At 42.9% G+C, this 22,870-nt stretch overlaps 1 protein-coding gene across 1 annotated transcript in view; it reads right to left on the bottom strand.

Moving 5' to 3' along the window:
• The window catches only part of LOC102415544 (ATP-binding cassette sub-family C member 4), a 224,710-nt gene that overhangs the window by 110,040 nt on the left and 91,800 nt on the right, over positions 1-22,870 (bottom strand). Inside the window, exons 12-17 of the mRNA XM_045162438.1 lie at positions 18,910-19,004; positions 18,600-18,686; positions 11,861-11,957; positions 4,460-4,600; positions 3,618-3,655; positions 3,144-3,238 (exon numbers count right to left, since the gene is read on the bottom strand). Coding sequence (XP_045018373.1) covers positions 3,144-3,238; positions 3,618-3,655; positions 4,460-4,600; positions 11,861-11,957; positions 18,600-18,686; positions 18,910-19,004 — 553 coding nt within the window. The remainder of the gene's footprint in view (positions 1-3,143; positions 3,239-3,617; positions 3,656-4,459; positions 4,601-11,860; positions 11,958-18,599; positions 18,687-18,909; positions 19,005-22,870) is intronic.

The raw sequence follows: 22,870 nt of genomic DNA, 5'->3' as shown, positions 1-22,870 counted from the left end.
ATGGATCGGAAGAATCAATGTAGTGAAAATGAGTATACTACCCAAAGCAATCTATGGATTCAATGCAATCCCGATCAAGCTATCAATGGTATTTTTCAGAGAACTACAACAAATAATTTTACAATTTGTATGGAAATACAAAAAATCTCAAATAGCCAAAGCAATCTTGACAAAGAAGAATGGGACTGGAGGAATCAACCTGCCTGACTTCAGACTATACTACAAAGCTACAATCATCAAGACAGTATGGTACTGGCACAAAGACAGAAATATAGATCAATGGAACAAAATAGAAAGCCCAGAAATGAATCCACGCACCTATGGACACCTTATCTTTGACAAAGGAGGCAAGAATATACAATGGCAAAAAGACAATCTCTTTAACAAGTTGTGCTGGGAAAACTGGTAAACCACTTGTATAAGAATGAATCAGAATACTTTCTAACACCATACACAAAAATAAACTCAAAATGGATTAAAGATCTCAACGTAAGCCCAGAAACTATAAAACTCCTAGAGGAAAACATAGGCAAAACACTCTCTGACAAAATCACAGCAGGATCCTCTATGACTCACCTCCCAGAGTAATGGAAATAAAAGCAAAAATAAACAAATGGGACCTAATTAAACTTAAAAGCTTTTGCACAACAAAGGAAACTATAAGCAAGGTGAAAAGACAGCCTTCAGAATGGGTGAAAATAATAGCAAATAAAGCAACTGACAAAGAATTAATCTCAAAAATATAGAAACAGTTCCTGCAGTTCAATTCCAGAAAAATAAACGACCCAATCAAAAAATGGGCCAAAGAACTAAATAGACATTTCTCCAAAGAAGACATACAGATGGCTAACAAACACATGAAAAGATGCTCAACATCACTCATTATCAGGGAAATGCAAATCAAAACCACAATGAGGTACCATCTCATCCCAGTCAGAATGGCTGCTATCCAAAAGTCTACAAACAATAAATGCTGGAGAGGATATGGAGGAAAAGGAACCCTCTTACGCTGTTGGTGGGAATGCAAACTAGTACAGCCACCATGGAGAATAGTGTGGAGATTCTTTAAAAAACTTCAAATAGAACTGCCATATGACCCAGCAATCCCATTGCTGTGCATACACACCGAAGAAACCAGAATTGAAAGAAACATTGTACCCCAATGTTCATTGCAGCAATGTCTACAATAGCTAGGACATGGAAGCAACCTGGATGTCCATTGGCAGATGAATGGATAAGAAAGCTGTGGCACATATACATAATGGAATATCACTCAGCCATTAAAAAGAATGCATTTGAATCGGTTCTAATGAGGTGGATGAAACTGGAGCCTGTTGTACAGAGTGATGTGAGTTAGAAAGAAAAGCAAATACAAAATATTAATGCATATATATAGAATTTAGAAAGATGGTAATGATGACCCTATATGCAAGACAGCAAAAGAGACACAGACGTATAGAACAGTGTTTTGGACTCTATGGGAGAAGGCGAGGGTGGGGTGATTTGAGAATAGCATTGAAACATGCATATTATCATATGTGAAACATATCACCAGTCTAGGTTTGATGCATGAGACAGGGTGCTCAGTGCTGGTGCACTGGGATGACCCTGAGGAATGGGATCTGGAGGGAGGTGGAGGGGGATTCAGGATGGGGAACATGTGTACACCCATGGCTCATTCATGTCAATGTATCTCAAAATCCACTACAATATTTAAAGTAATTAGCCTCCAATTTAATTAATTAAAAAAATAAACACAAAGTATTTGGAAATGAACATAATAACCTAAATTTATATTTTATTAATGACATAAATGAACACCTGCTATGCATGCAAAAATGAAAAGAGCCCTCCTAACATCTCTTGAATTCACAATGCTAAAGACAGTAGAGAAACCTCTGTAATAAACATTCCATCAAATTTTTCCTCTTTAGCTGACACATCACTGTAATTTCAGCTTTGAAAGCCATTCCAATTCCTGAATTCCATCAATAGGCATTTGCCTTAGCCTACTGGGCTTCCTTGGTGCCTCAGACAGTAATGAATCTGCCTGCAACGCATGAGACCTTGGTTCAATCCTTGGGTCGGGAAGATCTCCTGGAGTAGGAAATGGCAACCTACTCCAGTATTCTTGCCTGGAAAATTTCATGGACAGAGGAGCCTGGCAGGCTACAGGCCATGGGGTCACAAAAAGTCAGCCATGACTGAGCTACTAACACACCATCCTTTATGAATATATAACATAAGTCCTTCTTTTTTTCTTTATGTTCCCAAAGTTCATCAATTCAGAAGGTAAACAACTAACGGATTTACATTTCTTAGCAAGTGATCAACGTAATAAATACCAAATTTCTGACAAAGATAACACATTCTACCTCTGTAGAAAGCTTTTCTTTTCCCACAGGGTTTCCTGTTGGAATATATAATATTTTAGGTGAGGATTTCCTTTAAAAAATATCTAATGCTAAATATATTCTAAGCATTCCTGTGAAAACAGAGAGCTGTGTTAGTATTAGCCAGGCAAGCCAGATGTTAATCAAATAGTTGAGGACACAATAACACTGTGATCTCAAGGTAAGAAAGAGAAGGATTTCTAATTTCTAGACACTGCATTTCTCCCTGCTTAACTTCTCTCTTAAGCAGTAAAACCCAAGAGATGAGGAGTGTGTTGAAGAGGAGTTTGCATACCTGTGAGGGAATAACACTTTTACTTGGGACACTTGCTGCCAGAGGATTTCATTCAGGATCAATAAAAGCCACAGTTTATTCAGAAAGAATTGGAACAATCCAAACAACAGGATGGGGATCCATTTCTAATCCCCTTGCCCATTCATATAATGATGTAAGTTTTAGCTAAAACAACATATTATAACAGACAGTAGCACATATTTCCAGTGGCTGATTTTCTCAATATGCAATTCTGGTTTAACTACCAAAATCCAGTACAGAGCAAATTAAGAATCTTCTTGCACCCTCTTTCTTCTAGTAGATTTTCAAAATCATCATTCTAATTAATTCATGGAGTAAATGCGATTCAGACTATTCATCTGTTAGGACATTACTGAATTACTCCTGGGAGCTCTAGCTGCTCATACAGGCTCCTAAATACCTCAGACTCTCATATAACAGACCAGATGATTTACCTGAGTGAACTGTTAAGTACCAATCAGGATCAGGTATCTCAATTACCCTTCCTTTTCCATATTCCATGACATATAGGGTACTCTGTCCATTTGCCCTAGGGAACAGGGAAGAAAAAGAAAAAATATTATGCTCTAGATAGAATTTAGGTAAATAGCAAAAAACCTAATTTTGATTTAGGACATGTGTTTTACAGTGTAAACTGGTTCTCAGCTCACTGGGCCATGCGCCCATGTACCTTATAAAAATTCCATTTAAATCACAACTTTCAGCTCTCAAGATTGTGAGCAACCTGCTAAGGGTGAATTATGGGGAGAGTCTCACTCCACCAGCCAGAACTTTACTTCTTTTTCAGAGAAACTATGTGAGAGTCAGAAGAAGAATCTGAACAAGCCCCACCTATCCCCCCCTGCTGTGGGAAAGTGAGGCTTCCTGTAGATTTCACAGCCCTTTGTGTCAGAGGAGTAATCACTCACCAGTATGCAAGCCACCAGTCCTGCAGGACATAGGCAACCTGGAGCAGGAAACAACAGTCACTCACACACTGACATCACTGAGCCTTCACACCCAGCTCACTAGGATGGGAGATAGAAAGGCTCCAGAACATGGAGACTGTCCTTCCCACTCAGGTCTGTACCAAGTCCATACCCTAGATGACCCACAGGTCAGGAGAGGGCAAGCTACATTTTAATATCTTTACAAGACATTCTTTTTCTTCCTAGAATCTCTCTGTTATATATAAACAACACCAGTAAGCCTCACTTATTTTCCTCACAGATTCATTCAATGCAAACCAAAATGGACTGCAAAGCATAATAACAACAGTGTAAAAGTCAGAATTTTTCAAAGAAAAAAGTTTGATAGAAACTGTGATGATCAAGTTTCTGTGTCAGCTTGGCCAAGCCAGTCTCTAGTGGTTCAAACAAACACTTGTCTAGATGTTGCTGTGAAGGTGTTTTATGGATGTGGGTTCACGTCATCCTCAGAACTGAAGTAGAGGAGATCACCCTCAACACTGTGGTGGCCCTGTCCAGTCAGTCAAAGGCCTGAAGAGCAAAACCTGAGGCTTCCTGGAGGAGGAAGACACTCTGCCTCAAGACAGCAGGGTCAGCTCCTGCCTGAGATTCCAGCCTGCAGACCTGCCTTTCTGATTTCACATTCACCAGTTAGATCCCACACCCTCATGAGCCAGTTCTCTGAAATAAATCTCTTAATATACATATTAAAATGATAATATTAATAAACTAAATAAATACAGTATCAACAATATATAAATACCAAGAAGAGGGGACAAACCAAAATAAATGTTCTTATTTACCTGAGCTGTGATGTTCACTAGAATAAGGAAAATGATGATAAACCAGTGAGTACCGGCTGTGAAATAATTCTCATAGGTCTTAAAACCAACTCTTCCAACAGAACGGTCCTCCAGTGGTAATGTAACTTGTATATTTTCAGTCTGGGAGGGAAAAGAGCAGTGAAAACAAAATTTTAGGTAAGGAATCCCCAAATGTCAAAAGCTTACAATGCCCTCCACTATAAAGCTGTGAGGAAACAGACACATCTCATACACTCGTAGGAGTGCAGGATGGTCCGTTTCCTACAGAACAGGGTATGGGAATGTCTAGCCAAACCACATATGCATTTACCCTTGGGCCCAGCCATCCTACTCTCAGTAATCTATTAGAAATATCATATATGAAACGAGTCGCCAGTTCAGATTCGATGCACGATACTCGATGCTTGGGGCTGGTGCACGGGACGACCCAGAGGGATGGTACGGGGACGGAAGAGGGAGGAGGGTTCAGGATGGGGAACACGTGTATACCTGTGGCAGATTCATGTTGATGTATGGCAAAACCAATACAACATTGTAAAGTTAAAAATAATAATAATAATAAAATAATAAAAAAATAATAAAAAAAAAAGATGAACAACGAAGATGTACTATATAGCCCTGGGAACTCTGCTTAATATTTTTAATAACCTATATGGGAAAAGAATCTGCAATAGAATACATATAAATATATATAATTAAATATATATATGGAAAAAAAAGAAATAAGGACATCATTTGCACGAAATTATTCACTGTTGGGTGGCTTTGCAAAGTCGATCATGACTCTCAGCATAAGCAAAACTACCTAATTCAAGTACAAATGCAGGGGCTTCTTCCAAAATAATATACAAAATAATATGGCACTAACATATCCCTCTAAATGACTTGTATCACTTCCAATGATAGAAACATACAACATACTTGATGCTCAAAATCCTAGACAAACACAATAAAATGTGTGCACACAGGAAGTTGAAATAATGTGAGTCTGGACAGCACAGGACAGTATATGACCCAAATCTATTTAGTTCCTGAATTTCAGGGAGTGATTCCTGAGTGTAGAAGGCGAGCAACTAATCTGAATATTTATCGGAATTGTCCAGGTTCCTGGATATTGTGGGCTTGGATACCAAGCAGTACCCATGTATGTTTTTAAGAGAGAGCTAGTGCTTTTCTTCATTTCTGTCTGTAGGACCTAGAATGCATTATAGAGTCACATGAGCCAAAGATGTACTCAACTCTATGCTGAGCACTAGGCATTCAAGGTGAATACAATGTGGCTCTAGGTCTCAAAGAGTAACAAAAAAGGAAGACAAGAACTAACTCTAAAGAGTCTGGCCTACAACAAACGATCTGACAAAGGGGCAAAATATTACTATCAGTCACCTGCAGTGCCAGAACATTCCAACATATAGGAAAAGTAGCTTATTTAATGTGGTCACAGAAAAACTCAATATAAGGGGGTCTTCACATTAAACCTCTGGATGCATAAGAGAAATCAGGAGCCACCAGAGCAAGTAGGATGTAACTATGCTAAACTGATGAGTTCTCATATCAGTGTGAGCCACAAACAGCTGGAAATTCATAGCAGTGCACCCAAAACTGAGCTCCATAAGATTCTCCATCCCACACCCAAAGGAGAACACCAAGCAGGCTTGCTTCCTTCATGCTCTTCTAATTCTACCAATTCCATGGAATGAGGCTTGGAATATTAGGATCTTCTTTGGGATAAACAAAGATGTCATGAGAGAAGCAGACTGAAGGTCCATGAGGCCACCAAGAGCAGACAAACCAAAGCATGTTGCAGGATGAGAAACTTACATCTTGGTCCTCTGGAGCCGCATCTTTCAAGGAGTGTCTGGGAGACAATTGAGACTGAACTGAAGACTCGGAGATCAGAGTGGGAATTCCTGAACCTGGAGATGGTTCAGCCTCCTCATTCTCCTTCTTTAAAAGAATATCTTCAAAATCTATCCCAGGCTTTGGAAACTCAGCAAAAGTCCCCTTTTGCATAATTTTGCCCTAAAATAAAGAATTTGAGAGCAATTCATTTGCATTTGATAATATTAATCCAATCTACATACTAAATAAGAAGAGTTAACCAGTCTTAAATTATTATTTTCTTAAGAAAATTATCTCTAGGTTTGGAATTCTGGTGAACAAATTTAATTCAGTTCAGTTCAGTCGCTCAGTCATGTCCGACTCTTTGCGATCCCATGGACTACAACATGCTGGGCCTTCCTGTCCATCACCAACTCCCGGAGCTTGCTCAAACTCATGTCTATCAAGTCAGTGATGCTATCCAACCATCTCATCCTCTGTCGTCTCCTTCTCCTGCCTTCAATCTTTCCCAGCATCAGGGTCTTTTCCAATGAGTCAGTTCTTCACATCAGGTGGCCAAAGTATTGGAGTTTCAGCTTCAGCATCAGTCCTTCCAATGAATATTCAGGACTGATTTCCTTCAGGATTGACTGGTTTGATCTCATTGCAGTCCAAGGGACTCTCAAGAGTCTTCTCCAGCACCACAGTTCAAAAGCATCAATTCTTCAGCACTCAGCTTTCCTTATGGTTCAACTCTCACATCCATATATGACTACTGGAAAAACCATAGCTTTGACTAGTTGGACCTTTGTCAGCAAAGTAATGTCTCTGCTTTTTAATATGCTGTCTAGATTGGTCATAGTTTTTCTTCCAACTTGCGAAATGAGCATGGTGTTCACTGTCAAGCCCTATGCTAGGTGCTGGGGGGTATGAAAGGAATGTGTGTTCATGTTTTAAAAATGGAGGCCATTGACATAACTACCATGGGAACTCAGGGAAGCTAAAATTACAGATGTGGGTAGAAGTATCAGAGCAGTATTTTTTGACAACACAGAAATTGAGAGAAGCATCATGTAAAAATGCAAACAAACAATTAATTGAGGAAGATATTCCAGGAAAGAAACTTAAGGCTGACACAGACGTGGCCACAGCACATCTCCAGAGGTAACAGTCTTTTATCAAATCTTCACAGACCATTGTTATAGTATCATGTGCCCCACTGGGAGAAAGACATGTAGAAACCAGCCCTAGACAGAGAACCCATGAGCTTTATCTTCATGGTCTTTACCACTTCCCCACAAATGCAGGAAGTTCCCAACTGAAAATTCAATATTCTACCTGCCAAAGTATTTAAATAAAGAGGCCATGAGACTGAGGTGGCTCTAAATCCTTGACCCCCTATGCCAGCAAACCAACACCTAAGAACCAATGCACTCATATCTAACCAAAAAAAAAAAAAAAGCAAAAACAAAACTTAAGAACAACCAGTCACAAGCAGTCAACCAGGTATCCTCTACTCAGGCAACTGTTGACGTTACAGTCAATCTAATCATTTTCTTTGAACACATGTGACACATCATTGCAGTTTTCCTCCCTTTGTTATTGTTGTTCCGTTGCTCAGTCATGTCCAGCTCTTTGTGACTCCATGGACTGCAGTACACCAGGCTTCCCTGTTCTTCGCTTATCTCCCTGAGTTTGCTCAAATTCATGTCCATTGAGTCGATGATGCCATCCAGCCATCTCACCCCCATCCCTCTCTTGCAAAGTCATATAAAATAATGTGCAGATGTCTTCACTATATTCTGACCCCACGAAATATGGCTCAGCTCATTCACTCAGTGTCAAACAAAGTATAAGGGAAAAAAAATCACTGGATGCAAAACTAAACAGAGGAGGGCATCTCTGGTTAAGGCAGGTCAGATGGAAGAAGGTGCCCCAGGACCCTAGCTGGGACCTCTCTCACCCTATCTCCTGAGGTGGTCCATTGTGAGCAACTCAATGAACCATTTGGGTACTGTCTATACTACAGAGTTAGAAAATTATTCAGGATATACTGTGCCTTGTTCCACTTGGGAGGCAAAATTCAAGGGCTTTATTTAATTAAATTATCGTTTTCTACATAGTACTTATAAGATGCACAAGGAAACAAGTAGCGGTATAAGGATAGCAATTACACTGAGCAGCCAAGCAGACACTGAGAGAGGTTGAGAGGGCAACCATTCCCTTTCTGCTGTTAGAGAGGAACCAGACAAAGAATAAGGATGGACCCCAACTCATCCAGGGGTGCTCACACATGGACAAATAGTTGTTCTGATAGCACTAAAATGGGGGTAGTGTCCTCAAAAGAAGCAATAAGGGACCCTGGTATGGACCTAACAGAAGCAGAAGATATTAATAAGAGGTGGCAAATACACAGAAGAACTGAACAAAAAACATCTTCACAACCAAGATAATTAAATTGGTGTGATCACTCACTTAGAGCCAGACATCCTGGAATGTGAACTCAAGTGGGCCGTAGAAAGCATCACTACGAACAAAGCTAGTGGAGGTGATGGAATTCCAGTTGAGCTATTTCAAATCCTAAAAGATGATGCTGTGAAAGTGTTGCACTCAATATGTCAGCAAATTTGGAAAACTCAGCAGTGGCCACAGGACTGGAAAAAGTCAGTTTTCATTTCAATCTCAAAGAAAGGCAATGCCAAAGAATGCTCAAACTAGGTACTCATCTCACACACTAGAAAAGTAATGCTCAAAATTCTCCAAGCCAGGCTTCAGCAATATGTGAACCATGAACTTCCAGATGTTCAAGCTGGTTTTAGAAAAGCCAGAGGAACCAGAGATCAAATTGCCAACATCTGCTGGACCATCGAAAAAGCAAGAGAGTTCCAGAAAAACATCCATTTCTGCTTTATTGACTATGCCAAAGCCTTTGACTGTGTGGATCACAATAAACTCTGGAAAATTCTGAAAGAGATGGGAATACCAGACCACCTGACCTGCCTCTTGAGAAACCTATATGCAGGTCAGGAAACAACAGTTAGAAGTGGACATGGAACAACAGACTGGTTCCAAATAGGAAAAGGGGTATTTCAAGGCTATATATGGTCACCCTGTTTATTTAACTTATATGCAGAGTACATCATGAGAAACTCTGGGCTGGAGGAGGCACAAGCTGGAATCAAGATTGTTGGGAGAAATATCATTAGCCTCAGATATGCAGATGACACCACCCTTATGGCAGAAAGTGAAGAGGAACTAAAAAGCCTCTTGATGAAAGTGAAAGTGGAGAGTGAAAAAGTTGACTTAAAGCTCAACATTCAGAAAACTAAGATCATGTCATCTGGTCCCATCACTTCATGGGAAATAGATGGGGAAACAGTGGAAACAATGTCAGACTTTATTTTTGGGTGCTCCAAAATCACTGAGGATAGTGATTGCAGCCATGAAATTAAAAGACACTTACTCCTTGGAAGGAAAGTCATGACCAACCTAGATAGCATATTCAAAAGCAGAGACATTACTTTGCCAACAAAGGTCCATCTAGTCAAGGCTATGGTTTTTCCTGTGGTCATATATGGATGTGAGAGTTGGACTGTGAAGAAAGCTGAGTGCTGAAGAATTGATGCTTTTGAACTGTGGTGTTGGAGAAGACTCCTGAGAGTCCCTTGGACTGCAAGGAGATCCAACCAGTCCATCCTAAGGAGATCAGTCCTGGGTGTTCACTGGAAGGACTGATGCTGAAGCTGAAACTCCAATACTTTGGCCACCTGATACGAACTGACTCATTGGAAAAGACCGTGATGCTGGGAAAGATTGAAGGCAGGATGAGAAGGGGACAACAGAGGATAAGATGGTTGGATGGCATCACCAACTCAATGGACATGAGTTTGAGTAGACTCCGGGAGTTGGTGATGGACAGGGAGGCCTGGCGTGCTGCAGTCCATGGGGTCACAAAGAGTCAGACACAACTGAGCAACTGAACTGACTGACCAAGGGCCTGTGGAACAGACAAGTGTTAATGATGGAGGTGATGATGCCCAGAGACAAAAAAGACAATGTCTGAAGCATCAAACAACCAGTAAGCCTGAAATATTCTCACTAATCTCCACCCCAACCCCAGCCATGCTCGGAGTTGGGGTTGATTGGTAGCCCCCCAGGAAGTAAGTTCAAGCCCTAAACATGATGCCTGTGAACATGATCTTATTTGCATTCAGTGTCTTTGTAGATGTAATGAAGATGTAATGAAGTTAAGATGAGGTCACATTGGAACAGAGTGACGTTAAATCCTATGTGACTGTCCTTATAAAAAGAGACTCAGGGGGATAATGGCCATGTGACATCATAGGCAGAGACCACAGTGCTGCAGCTGGAAGCCAAGGAACAGAAGGAAGGCTGGTGAACACCCCAGGCTGGAAGGAAGGATTCTGCCCTGCAGCTTTCAGGGAGAGCACGGCCCTGCCAGCACCTGGATTTGGGACTTGCAGCCTTCAGAACAGGGAGACAATAGACTCCTGCTGTTTTAAGTCACCCAGTTTGCGGTGCTTTGTTACGGCAGCTGTAGAAATTGGTACTCTAGCCTAAGCCCACACTTCTGTCTCCTCAACTTTACTAAGACTCCTAACTGCCTCTGCTGTCGCCCCTCCAGTGACCATTGGAGGAATCTCTTAACTCCAACATCACATCACTCCTCTGTTCTGAGCCATCCAAGGCTTCCATCCCACTTCCGGTCCCCTGCCCACTGCTCAGAGACCAGCTCCCTCCATGTCCCCCTGCTCACTCTCCTCAGCCATGCTGGGCTTCCTGCCGTTCCTCCAACCTGGCAGGTCAGCTCCTTCCTTAGGACCCCTGCCTCAGACCCCCTCCCCCAAGTGTTGCATGGCCCCCACCTTCATGTCACTGAGATCCCATGAGGCACCAGCTCCTCAAGGAGACAGCCAGGATGTCACCCTCTTTGTCACATCCATTCCCATAAGAACAGGAGCTCCATGAAGGCAGGGCCTTGTCCTCCTGCTGCACAGGCTCCCACACATATTGGGCACATAGAGACCTGGGCAGGGAGACAGCAACTGGCCATACCCACAGAGTGGGCGTCTCTGACTCAGGTGCTTGGCTACCCAACTTCGCTTCTAGTGTTAATGCAAGATCCTCATTAGGTAAATTGTGCTTGATAATCACATGGATACAAACAGATATCAGCAGCTCTAATTTCCAAGTTAAAAACTTTGACTTAAGTTGTAGAAGGGGAAAACAGAAGTTATAAATAAAATAGCATCATTATCCTTAACAAATTTCACTAGAACAGTAATATTTCAGTAGTCCTGTGGTAGCACTACTATATGCTTTAGTGTTTATGTGGCTTCGAGTTTAATAGTGACACTTTACAGGTCTTTGGATTGATCTTCAAAGACATGAATAATACCAGCTCTGAGAAGAAGAGGGAGTTAAATTGAGGGAGAAGAGGACATTTACCATGAATCCAAGGAGAGTGACCTGCTGGGAGGTCTGGCCTTCAACACGCCTGAGTGCTAGCAATTTCACAGGCTTCTAGAAACTACTTACGTCTTTCAGTATCAGAATCTGACTTGCATCCTTTAGGTACTGCAGCTGATGAGTCACTAAGATTGTGATCTTCTCCTTCAAGGCCTGACAAATACACCTACAAATGTAAAAGGTACAGTATGAAAATGCACATTAGTGGGGGTGCTCCAAACTGAAAACACATATTCTGAAAACATAATGAGACAAAAACAACACAGCAAAGGTCTACAGTTTAAATAAAAAATAAATAATACAAATTAAATACAAATATGTCAATGATCCTGAGTAGGTCCTCAAATTTATCAGCAGCAAATGTGAACCCAACTCCACTAAAAAAAATTCTAAAAAACAGTCCAGTGAAGGAGGCACTTGCTATATTTTTTTCTAAAAACTCAGCTTAACAATAATTTACATTTCATAATGAAAAATAATTGAGCAATACTGAGATTCCAAAACTTGACTGAACTTAATATTTTATCATTATGTGGGAATGGGAAAAGAGGTATCTATGTTACATAAAAATGTGTGCATTTTCCTTAGACAATTTTCTAGGGGATTATTTATGATTTATGATATACACTTTAACAACAAAAAATTAATAGAATCTTGGTAACATTTGCTAGAGTGCGTTTTCTAGACACTTATTCCCACATAATATTAAACAGAAAATGAATGCCAACGTGACCTCCATCAGTCTCTACAACAGTCCCAGGCCCATGCAAGAAGCCAGTCTTCCTTCATAAGGACTGAACACCTTCCAAATATGAAAATGAAAGACAGAATTCAGATGGCCCAAATCACAATGGGAATCATCCAATGGCCAAAAGACACACCAGTTCTCTTAGGCAAGACACTTGTATGATCAGGCCACCCAAATGGCTCTTCTCTTACTCTCTATACATCCCCTGCTCAACCAGTGTCTGCTTCACCTACACCTACGTACATGACTGACCTTCCTATATGCTTGTCCCAGGGCCCAGATAATGATGGCTCTAGCTTCAGATCACAACTCTCCACGATGCTTGTCAAAGGGGCAAAAGGGACATGACCCTCTGCTGGTTTTCATGGTAACCAATGGCCCAACCTGACATCAACTTCCCCTATAACAGGTAATCTACCCCCTCTCCTTCCCCCTTCCCCTGGGAGTGAAGACTACCACCATGTCCTGTTCCAATGTGGGCCCCAAACGATAGGATGTCCTTCCAGGATTTCCTTTGCACATGTAAGTCAGCCCTAATCATTAAACCATATGTGTGTCTGTCACTGATTCTGGGATCTTTCTTAAGTCTAACCTAGGCAAGTAGAGGCCTGGCAGGCCTGGAAGGCCAACAACCTCCCTCAGTATCCAACCTTCAGTGTGTTTTTATAGTAACTTCTCCAACTGCTTCACATTTAATGCAGACCCCTAGGAACTCAGCCCCAGTCTCATCCCACAAGGTCCACAACCCCTCCAGGGAAGCAAGTAGCTGGATTTGGGGCCCTGGTGACCATAGTCAGGGCTGCAAGCAGGTACTCTGGGTGCCCAAGTCCCTCACAGAGCAAATCTCAGGAACCTGGGCCAGAGCTCAGCCAGTGAGTGAGTCAGATGGAGAGTGTGAAGGCAGAAGACTGCAGCTCAGTCCTTCTCATAAGCCTGCTGTAGGACGAGTGACAAAACCTTAGTTTCTTCATTTCAAAACAAGGCCAAGGACAACTCACCCACTGTTCTGAGCAATAAAACCACCAATCCACTCAGTAAATGTCAGCCCCCTTCTCCACTCCTCCCTAACCATGAGCAGTCATGTGCTTTGGACTCATGACAGAAAAGTCCTAAGGGGACACTCTGAACACTGGGTCTGTGATCAGAAGCAAGACCCCAGGATGTAGATACATACACCATTGCTTCATTAAGTACAAAAGGGTTCATTTTTCCCTTTGGCATGTCTTATTTCAGCATTTGTATCTAAGATTCCTGAGTAAACCTCTTCAGACTTAGTATTAAAGCTTTTAATGGAATTATTTCTCCTTAATTCAAAATTACTTGCCAACAGTCCCTGAAGGCAGATGTTAATCAAATCTGATGTGTTTCTATGTCCAAGATGGAGCAACCCAAAAATGGTAAAATGTTTGCTTCCTAACATTCCATCAGAGATGAAGTAATATAAATAATTGCAACAAAGTGGCCAATTAATGACTTTGGATTTTTCCTAAATAATGCTCTTTATCCATCTCTAAGAAGATAGTCTATTTTTCAAGTTTCAGAGTAAAGATTTCCAAGTTATATCATAAATATGATTGATTCAGAAACAAGTTAACTGTTAATTCTATACAAGGGCTGTGTTAATTCTATTTATTGGGTTGGCCACAAAGTTCTTTCGAGTTTTTCCATAACATCTTATGGGAAAACCCAACTATATAGGGGCTGTGTTAAGAGGAGACACATTCCATGGTACAAGGGATACAAATAATTCAGAATCCGGACCTTCATCCATTCAATCAGCAGAGGTTTACTGAGGTGCCACTCCCTTGACTTATATCGCAGGTCAAGAAAGCAGACATTACTTTCAACCGTGTAGAAAGGGGATACACTGAACGAGTATAGGAAAAGTACTGTCAGGCCATGATGTGTGCTCTGAAGAAAAAGCAAGGGGGCTGCTGTCTTAGATGGGAAGACATGGGAGCCCTGAGACTCTCTGGGGAAACATCCCTGGAAGAAGACACAGCAGGTGCAGGGGTCTGGGACAGAACATGCTGGGCTGAGGCACCTTCCTGCAATCACAGCTTCTAGGGGTGGGTAGACTCATAAATGGTCAAGTGCACCCATTGAGGGCTGTGGGAAGACAGAGGGCACGGCGCCCCCTGGAGGAGCGGGAGGGAATGGCAGGTCCCGTCTTCCATCTTCCTTCTGTGTCCTGGCACACTGCTCCCTGGCTCTGGGACAGAGGGGCCAGTATTTATAGACAGGGGTGAGAAAGGACCCCCACAAAGCCAACACAGTGGAATACCAAATAGGTGTGGGGAAGAGCTGGAAAGGCTGATGGGGGCAAACGGCAAAGAAGCCTTTTCTCTGAGGACCTGGAGTTGCTTCCTGAACATGGAGGGTATGGGAGGGGAGAGCAGGGGAAGGTCTATGAAGGGCTGGAGCAGGAAGGTGAGCTGTATAGACAGCAGCATGGGAGTCTGATCAGGACAGACCTGAAAAGCTGGTGACGCAGGTGGCAGGGGGCTGGTGATGTGGGGCTGAACCAGGAGAGAGTCCATGGCTGAACCCAAGTGAGACTGTATCAGTTCATCTAAGGACTCTCACCTTCTATAGGTAATATAACCCACTTAATCACCACAAAATATAGTTATAAAAATCACAAACATTAGTAACCTGGTATATATTAATATATTCATGACTAAAGGAAGCTGATAATGGCAAGTAGAAGTGTGATTCATTCACTTTTTATAGAAAATATTCACCACGACTAAGCTTCAACACAACCACAGTCTCTCATAGCATATTGTTCCGTCCAATTGCCTAACTCACTGAAAACATTCTCAGTCGCTGTTGAGTGATTTCCTAAATTGCTTTTGTGATCCCTGTCCTAAGTTTCCCCAGAGAATGTGGTTCTGACTAGCAAACAAATCTTAACAAGCTTGCTTCTATAAAGTGTACATACAAGGTCATTAAACCCAAAGGTTGGAGAGAACTTTAGAAACATAGTATAAACACCTCACCTTTATAAACACCTGAGAGAGTTTTTGTGTTCAGCACACTGATACATGGCAATCAATAAACTTTCCCTTCCCCTGCCTGTGACACAGACACAAGAGCCAGCAGAAACTGCTCTTGCAGTGATGGGGAACTTGTGCAGATGCACACAAGACAGGGTAGCAGACACTTGAAAGTTCAGGGTGGAGCACTGGGAACAGGGAGGCTGAGCTACTCATGATGCCACAAGAGTAGGGGTTGGAAATGCCTATCTTAATACTAGTGTCCCATCACTGAACTCATGACAAGCCACAAGTCACTTGCTAAGGGAAAAGTCATCAGTGAAAGTGTTGGTCACTCAGTTGTGTCTGACTCTTTGCAACTCCATGGCCTATAGCCCGCCAGGACCTTCTGTTCATGAGGATCCTCCAGGCAAGAATAGTGCCATGCCCTCCTCCAGGGGATCTTCTTGAACCAGGGATTGAACCCAGGTCTCCTGCATTGCAGGCAGATTCTTTACCATCTGAGCCACTAGGTGCTTTAAATAAGAGAAAATTTATCAAATCACAATCAAAAGAGAGTGGGAAAGGGGGAGGGGGGTCAGATCAGAGAGTGGGAGGCCATGCCATGTGCCAGCTGCCCTGCTCTCTTTTGTTCTGAAAGACTCAATGCTAATGTGTAATTTTTGTGAGTGGTAAAATATACATAACATGAAATTTACCATTTTAACTATTTTTTTGTGCATACAGCTCAATGGCATTAAGTACATTCACATCATTGTGTGACCATCACCACCATCCATCTCCAGAGCTCTTTCATTGCCCCAACACTAAGCACCTTTCACATACAGCCTTCAGTGGTACCTGCCTCATGACCCCTGCTTAATGGATGTGGAATCCCAGCTCCTCATATCCAGAGCTCAGAGCTCCTCACATATCTCTCTCACTCACTCCACTGATCTGCTTAAGTCTCTTTACTTTGCTATTTAGGATTTGCTGTGAATGAATTCTGTCCCCCCAAAAATTCATATGATGGCACATTGACCACCAGAACCTTAGAATCTGGTGACAGAACCTTTAAAGAGGTAACTGTTACCCTTAATTAGAGTGGGCCTAATCCAATCTGACTGGTGTCCTTAGAAGAGGACACTAAGACATACGGACAGAAACACAGGGGTGTGCATGAACAGAAGAAGGACCATGTCCGAGGACACAGCAAGGAAGATGTCATCAGAAGATAAGGAGAAGGTCTAAGGAGAAACTAAACTGCCCACACCTTGATCATGAGAGTCTAGCCCTTAGAACTGTGAGAAAATGAATCTCTATTATTTACACACTGCTCCCTCAGCGCTGCCATCTCTGACAGCCTGCTGTGACTGAATGTTTGTGTCCTCAAAATACATACATTGAAACCTAATCCCCACTGTGAAAGTACTGGAGATGGGGCCATTGGGAGGTGACAGGTCATGAGAGTGGAGTCTACCTGAATGGGACTAGTGCCTTTATAAAAGGGACCCACACGGCTCCCTCACCCCTTCCACCACATGAGGACATAGCAATTGGGTCCTCACCAGACACCAAATTTGCCAACACCCTCACTTTGACTTGCCCGGGCTCTGGTCTCTGTGAGAGCAGCCTGGACAGGCACAGCCCCGGCAAACTAACACAGGACCTGAGAGCGAGAATTCCCAAACAGCTTCTCTCTGCTGTACAACCCGTCTCCTCCAGGCGAGGACGTGACTTCTGTTCTCACGGCCTTGCTTCCTGTGCTTCTACTCTTCCTTCAGCAAAGAGAACTGGGTCATCTTCTCAACCTCCACATATATACCCAGCCTGCACACCCCCAGGGCACTTCCCACCCAGCTCAGAGTGCAGGGAGCTTTCCAACATCCACTTCCATTCAGCACTTACTATCCTGTCTAGAAACCTCTAAACCCTGTCTCAGCTGACCTTTTCCCAGGCATCTGTCTTAACAAGCTCCACATTGAGGCAGGTTCCTCAGAGGCTGAAATGAGAGCTGGGTATCCTAAGTCTCCCTTATGCTGCCCAGTGTGGGTCCTTCCCCTCTCCTGGCTCTCCATCCTCCTTGTAAACTAAGAGGTTTCCTGCAGTAGCATCTGTAAGGGCACTGATCTAGTGCACACAACAAGGAGTTAATAAGTGCAGCTGGAAGGCTCGTTGGCCTTAACAAGGTGGACAACAGCAAGGTAAGCAACCATGGGGTAGATGTGGATCCTGTTTTAGCAAAAGCAAGCTCATGAGGCTTCCAAAAAGGCCAGTCTAGACTCCATCAGAGGCTTCAGTCAGCATGTATTAGGACACATTATTCACAAAAAAAGCATAAGAGTTGTTCTACTTCAGTCATTCTGTGGCCAGGCAAGAGCAATTTGTACTCCAGAAACACAAAAATGAGAGTCAAGATTTCCACCAGATTCTACATCTCTAGTTCCACATTCAAGCTAACCCTATGTCATGGGTCTAAGTATTAATTCAAGTAAGCATCCATGAAGCAATGCTAAACGATTAAATTCATGCTTAGATGTGGAATAAGTTAGTCTTAATTCTAGGCCTTGTTAAGAATTTCCAAACCTACAGAATATTAAGCATAAACCAACAGAGCCTTTCTATAGAAGCCCTGTGTCAGTACCGAAAATTTTGCTTCTAATGTGCCTTAAACACATGATGGAGAAAAAGGACTGACACTAGGTACTAGATTACTGGGTCCAACTCTGTGATTTAAAACCATTCATCATCTTTCTTATTTCAAGGCTCTGGACCCATCATAGTGTCTGGTTATCAACTGCAGGTCATAGGGAAATCTCCCATCTATTCCTCACTCCCTAAAGCACAGACCCCACTGTCCTTCACACATTGGAAGCACCTTCTGTATTTTCCTATCCTGACCTCATCAGGATGCAAAATTTCTCTACAATGGATCTTCTGTGGAGGGAAGGGAGGGAAGAGAGAGACACAAGGGCAGAGTGAGCTGAGTCTCCTGAAGCACAAAGGCTTTCCTGAGCTCTCTTATCCAATCTCTACAGGGTTCCTGGAAAGCAAAGATGATAGAAAATAGAAGCAAACTCACTGTTCGAACAAGTGCCTGCTGACTCCTGCATCCACTGTGCTCAGTGGATCATCCAGGAGGTAGACGTCTGCATCCTGATACACGGCTCTAGAAAACAGAGAGAGACATCAGGAGAGGACACGTCACACTCCCTGGGTCTCATCTCTGAATCATGATGGTGTCCAACAACTCCAGGTTCCTTCCATGAGCCCAGGGAAAGAGGCAAGACCCTGCTTCACACAGGCCCACCCGGTGAGTGGGTTCTGTATGCTCACGTCCACTAGGAGCCGCAGAGGAGGAGGGGCAGGATGGCAACTGAAACCCCATTTACCTGGCGAGGCTGACCCGTGCTTTCTGTCCTTCACTCAGCGGGGTTCCCCGGTCTCCTATCTCAGTTAGATCATTTTCCTTCAAAAGCTGTAAATCCTACATGGAGATAGAAAAGGAGGGAAAAAAAAAAAAAAAAAAAGATCTAAAATATGTTCTCCTCCTGCCATCCTAACTTTTTAGCATCAGTTCTCCCCACAGTGTTTGATCAACAATGACGAGTATATTTCATAGTGGCTAAACCATAACAGTGAACAATTTAAAAAATCCTCAGGGTTCTTTTTTGTTTTTATTCTGTAGTTTTTCACAACATTTATGCATCTGACCATTCTAAGAGATATTTATTGTGGATCAATATACACCAGGCATTGTTCTGATCACAATGAATTCAGCCATGAGGAAACAAAGCCGCTAGAGTTTCTCTCCACGGTGGGAGATGGTCAATAAGGAAAATTAACTTTAGTGCAAGTACTGAGGATGAGAAAGAAAAGGAAGCCGGCTCAGGGGGCGGGGGTGGGGGGGAATGGTGGAGAATGAAGGAGGGAAGTTAGTCCACACTGGGGTGTGAGGGCTCTGCTCAGAGGGGGTTGAGCAGATCCGGGGGAGGGGGAGGGGCTCAGGCAGACCTGGAGAGGCTGCTCCACACAGAGGGATGGGAGAGTGCAGGGGCCATGGGGAGATGCCCAAGGGGTTCAGGACAAGCAAGGAGGCAGGAGAGCAGAGCTGAGTAAGAATGTGGGGAGTGAGGGCAGAGACAGAGCAGGAGGAGCCTGGGGTCACTCCCAGTTACAGGGGGAGAGGGAGAAGGGATGACTGACCTGGTCTGAGATTTCTACAGACTCATTCCTGTGCTTTGCAGAAAACAAGAAGTAAGGGAGAATGAGTGAGGGTGGATACAAGTAAGGAGGCTACTGGAATAATCCAAGTGAGAGACGACGGTGGCCAGGACCACAGTGGGAGCAGTAGGGATGGAGAGATGGAGCATACTCCAGACACATTCTGAAGGTAGAGTCTGTAAGACCTGCTGATGGGATGGGTGTGGGTTGTAAGAAGAACACCATGGTGTTTGGAGCATGAGGAAGAACAGGGTCACCATTTACTGAGTTGTTACTGATGAAAGTCAAAGTGAAAGTTGCTTAGTCGTGTCTGACTCGTTGTGACTCCATGGAATTCTCCAGGCCAGAATACTGGAGTGGGTAGCCTTTCCCTTCTACAGGTGATCTTCCCAACCCAGGAATCAAACCCAGGTCTCCCACACTGCAGGCAGATTCTTTATCAACTGAGCTATAAGGGAAGCTCTGCTACTGATGACTGATGCCTATTTTCTCATTAATCCAACAGGGGGACCCCATTCACAGTGTGAATCACAACATGCAAAGCTTGTGACCATGAGGATAAGAAAGAGAGTGTCTCCATCATAACCCTCCCTGACAGCCACAAAGACACACAGACACACTCAGGTTCCCTGTTTTCTGGACCTCCATTTCACTGTTGACAGTCCTTGCAAACTGTTATTACTTTTTATCCTTTAATTTTATTAATGTATTTTTCTGACTTCCTTCCCCAAATAGCATCGCATTATAGCACAGCAATCGGAACATGCTCTAGAAAAGGCACTGAAGTTCACTCTTTCCCTTAGCTCAGTTCAAGCATAAGAAACAGGCTCTCTTCAACTCTGGTGGTAGGAGTTTGAGTGTGTTGTTGACTTTACAAATTATTAATGGATAAGTCCCAGATGGGAAGAACATTTTAAAGGATTTGAGGTAAAATCCAAGTCAGGCTAATTTCCCAGCCAGGATTTTCTGATTAGGTTAAAGGGAAAAGCCTGACTTGAGCATATATTACAATTCTTCCCACTGACAGGAAAGTGTTCTTATTCATGTTATTTTCCTCTAAGATAATTTAACCAATTTTCACTGAACAGCAGATACACAAACTAGAGGCAAACTAGGAAATGAAGAAGCTGGATTGATACCATCTACCAGAAACATACCAAGGACCCTTCAGCAATGGTGGAGACTTAACAGTAAAAATGCTATGGAGCAGACTACTGAAACAGTTGATGAGTGCCCTAGCAGAGGAGGGCTGGATTCTGGAGTCAAACAATGGAACCTCCCTTTACTGCTTGTCTTCCATTTGGAATTGCCCCTCCTCTCATGGCCTGTCAATATCCTGCCCATCCTTCCAGGCTCAGCCCAAACACACTCTCCCATGAAACCATCCTGGACTCACTCTCTTCCTGCTGGGTTCCTAAGGCTTTGCATACATTTCTTCTGAAGGACCTGTCCTATTCTGCTCAATAATTTCTATGTGTGCACATAGCTTCTCTCAGCTCCTGGTGGGTAAGATCTGTGAACCAAGCACTGTGCTGCACCCTGATACTGATTATCTCTAATCTTTGCAACAAGCTACATGGTAAGTACTGACCCCATTTCCCAGATGAGGAAACTGAGACTAAGTGAGGTCACATCACTGTTCTGAGAGTCAGTTCAGTTCAGTTGCTCAGCCGTGTCTGACTCTTTGTGACCCCATTAACTGCAGCAGGTCAGGCCTTCTGGTCCATCTCCCATTCCTGGAGTTTACTCAAACTCATGTCCACTGAGTCAGTGACGCCATCCAACCATCTCATCCTCTGTTGTCCCCTTTTCCTCCTGTCTTCAATCTTTCCCAGCATCAGGATCTTCTCTAATGAGTCAGTTCTTTGTATCAGGTAGCCAAAGTATTGGAGTTTCAGCTTCAGCATCAGTCCATCCAAGGAACATTCAGGACTGATTTTATTTAGGATGGACTGGTTGGATCTCCTTGCAGTCCAAGGGACCCTCAAGAGTCTTCTCCAACACCACAATTCAAGAGCATCAATTCTTCAGTGCTCACCTTTCTTTATAGTCCAACTTTCATATCCAAAGATGACTACTGAAAAAACCATAGCTTTTACTAGATGGACCTTTCTTGGCAAGCAATGTCTCTGCTTTTGAATATGCTGTCTAGGTTGGTCATAACTTTCCTTCCAAGGAGTAACTGTCTTTAAATTTCATGGCTGCAATCACCAACTGCAGTGATTTTGGAGCTCAAAAAAATAAAGTCTGTCACTGTTTCTACTGTTCCCGCCTATTTCCCATGAAGTGATCGGACCAGATACCATGAGCTTAGTTTTCTGAATGGTGAGCTTTAAGCCAACTTTTTCACTCTCCTCTTTCATTTTCATCAAGAGGCTTTTTAGTTCTTCACTTCCTGCGATAAGGGTGGTGTCATCTGCATATCTGAGGTTTTTGATATTTCTCCTGGCAATCTTGATTCTAGCTTGTGCTTCATCCAGCCCAGCATTTCTCATTATGTATTCTTCATATAATTTAAATAAGCACGGTGACAATATACAGCCTTGATGTACTCCTTTCCCTATTTGGAACCAGTCTGTTGTCCCATGTCCAGTTCTAACTGTTGCTTCCTGACTTGCATACAGATTTCTCAAGAGGCAGGTCAGGTGGTCTGGTATTCCCACCTCTTGAAGAATTTTCCAGAGTTTGCTGTGGTCCACAAAGTCAAAGTTTTGGCATAGTCAATAAAATAGAAATAGATGTTTTTCTGGAACTCTCTTTCTTTTTTGATGATCCAGCATATGTTGGCAATTTGATCTCTGGTTCCTCTGCCTTTTCTAAAACCAGCTTGAACATCTGGAATTTCACAGTTCATGTACTGCTGAAGCCAAGCTTGGAGAATTTTGAGCATTACTTGACTAGCATTTGAGATGAGTGCAACTGTGTGGTTTTGAGCATTCTTTGGCATTGTCTTTCTTTGGGATTGGAATGAAAACTCACCTTTTCCAGTCCTGTGGCCACTGCCGAGTTTTCCAAATTTGCTGACATATTGAGTGCAGCACTTTCACAGCATCATCTTTTAGGATTTGAAATAGCTCAACTGGAATTCCATCACCTTCACTAGCTTTGTTTGTATTGATACTTCCTAAG

Source organism: Bubalus bubalis, chromosome 13 (assembly GCF_019923935.1).
Source record: "Bubalus bubalis isolate 160015118507 breed Murrah chromosome 13, NDDB_SH_1, whole genome shotgun sequence".
Taxonomy (NCBI): domain Eukaryota; kingdom Metazoa; phylum Chordata; class Mammalia; order Artiodactyla; family Bovidae; genus Bubalus; species Bubalus bubalis.
The sequence above is the reverse complement of the archived record's forward strand: the minus strand, read 5'-3'. Positions and strand labels throughout refer to the sequence as shown.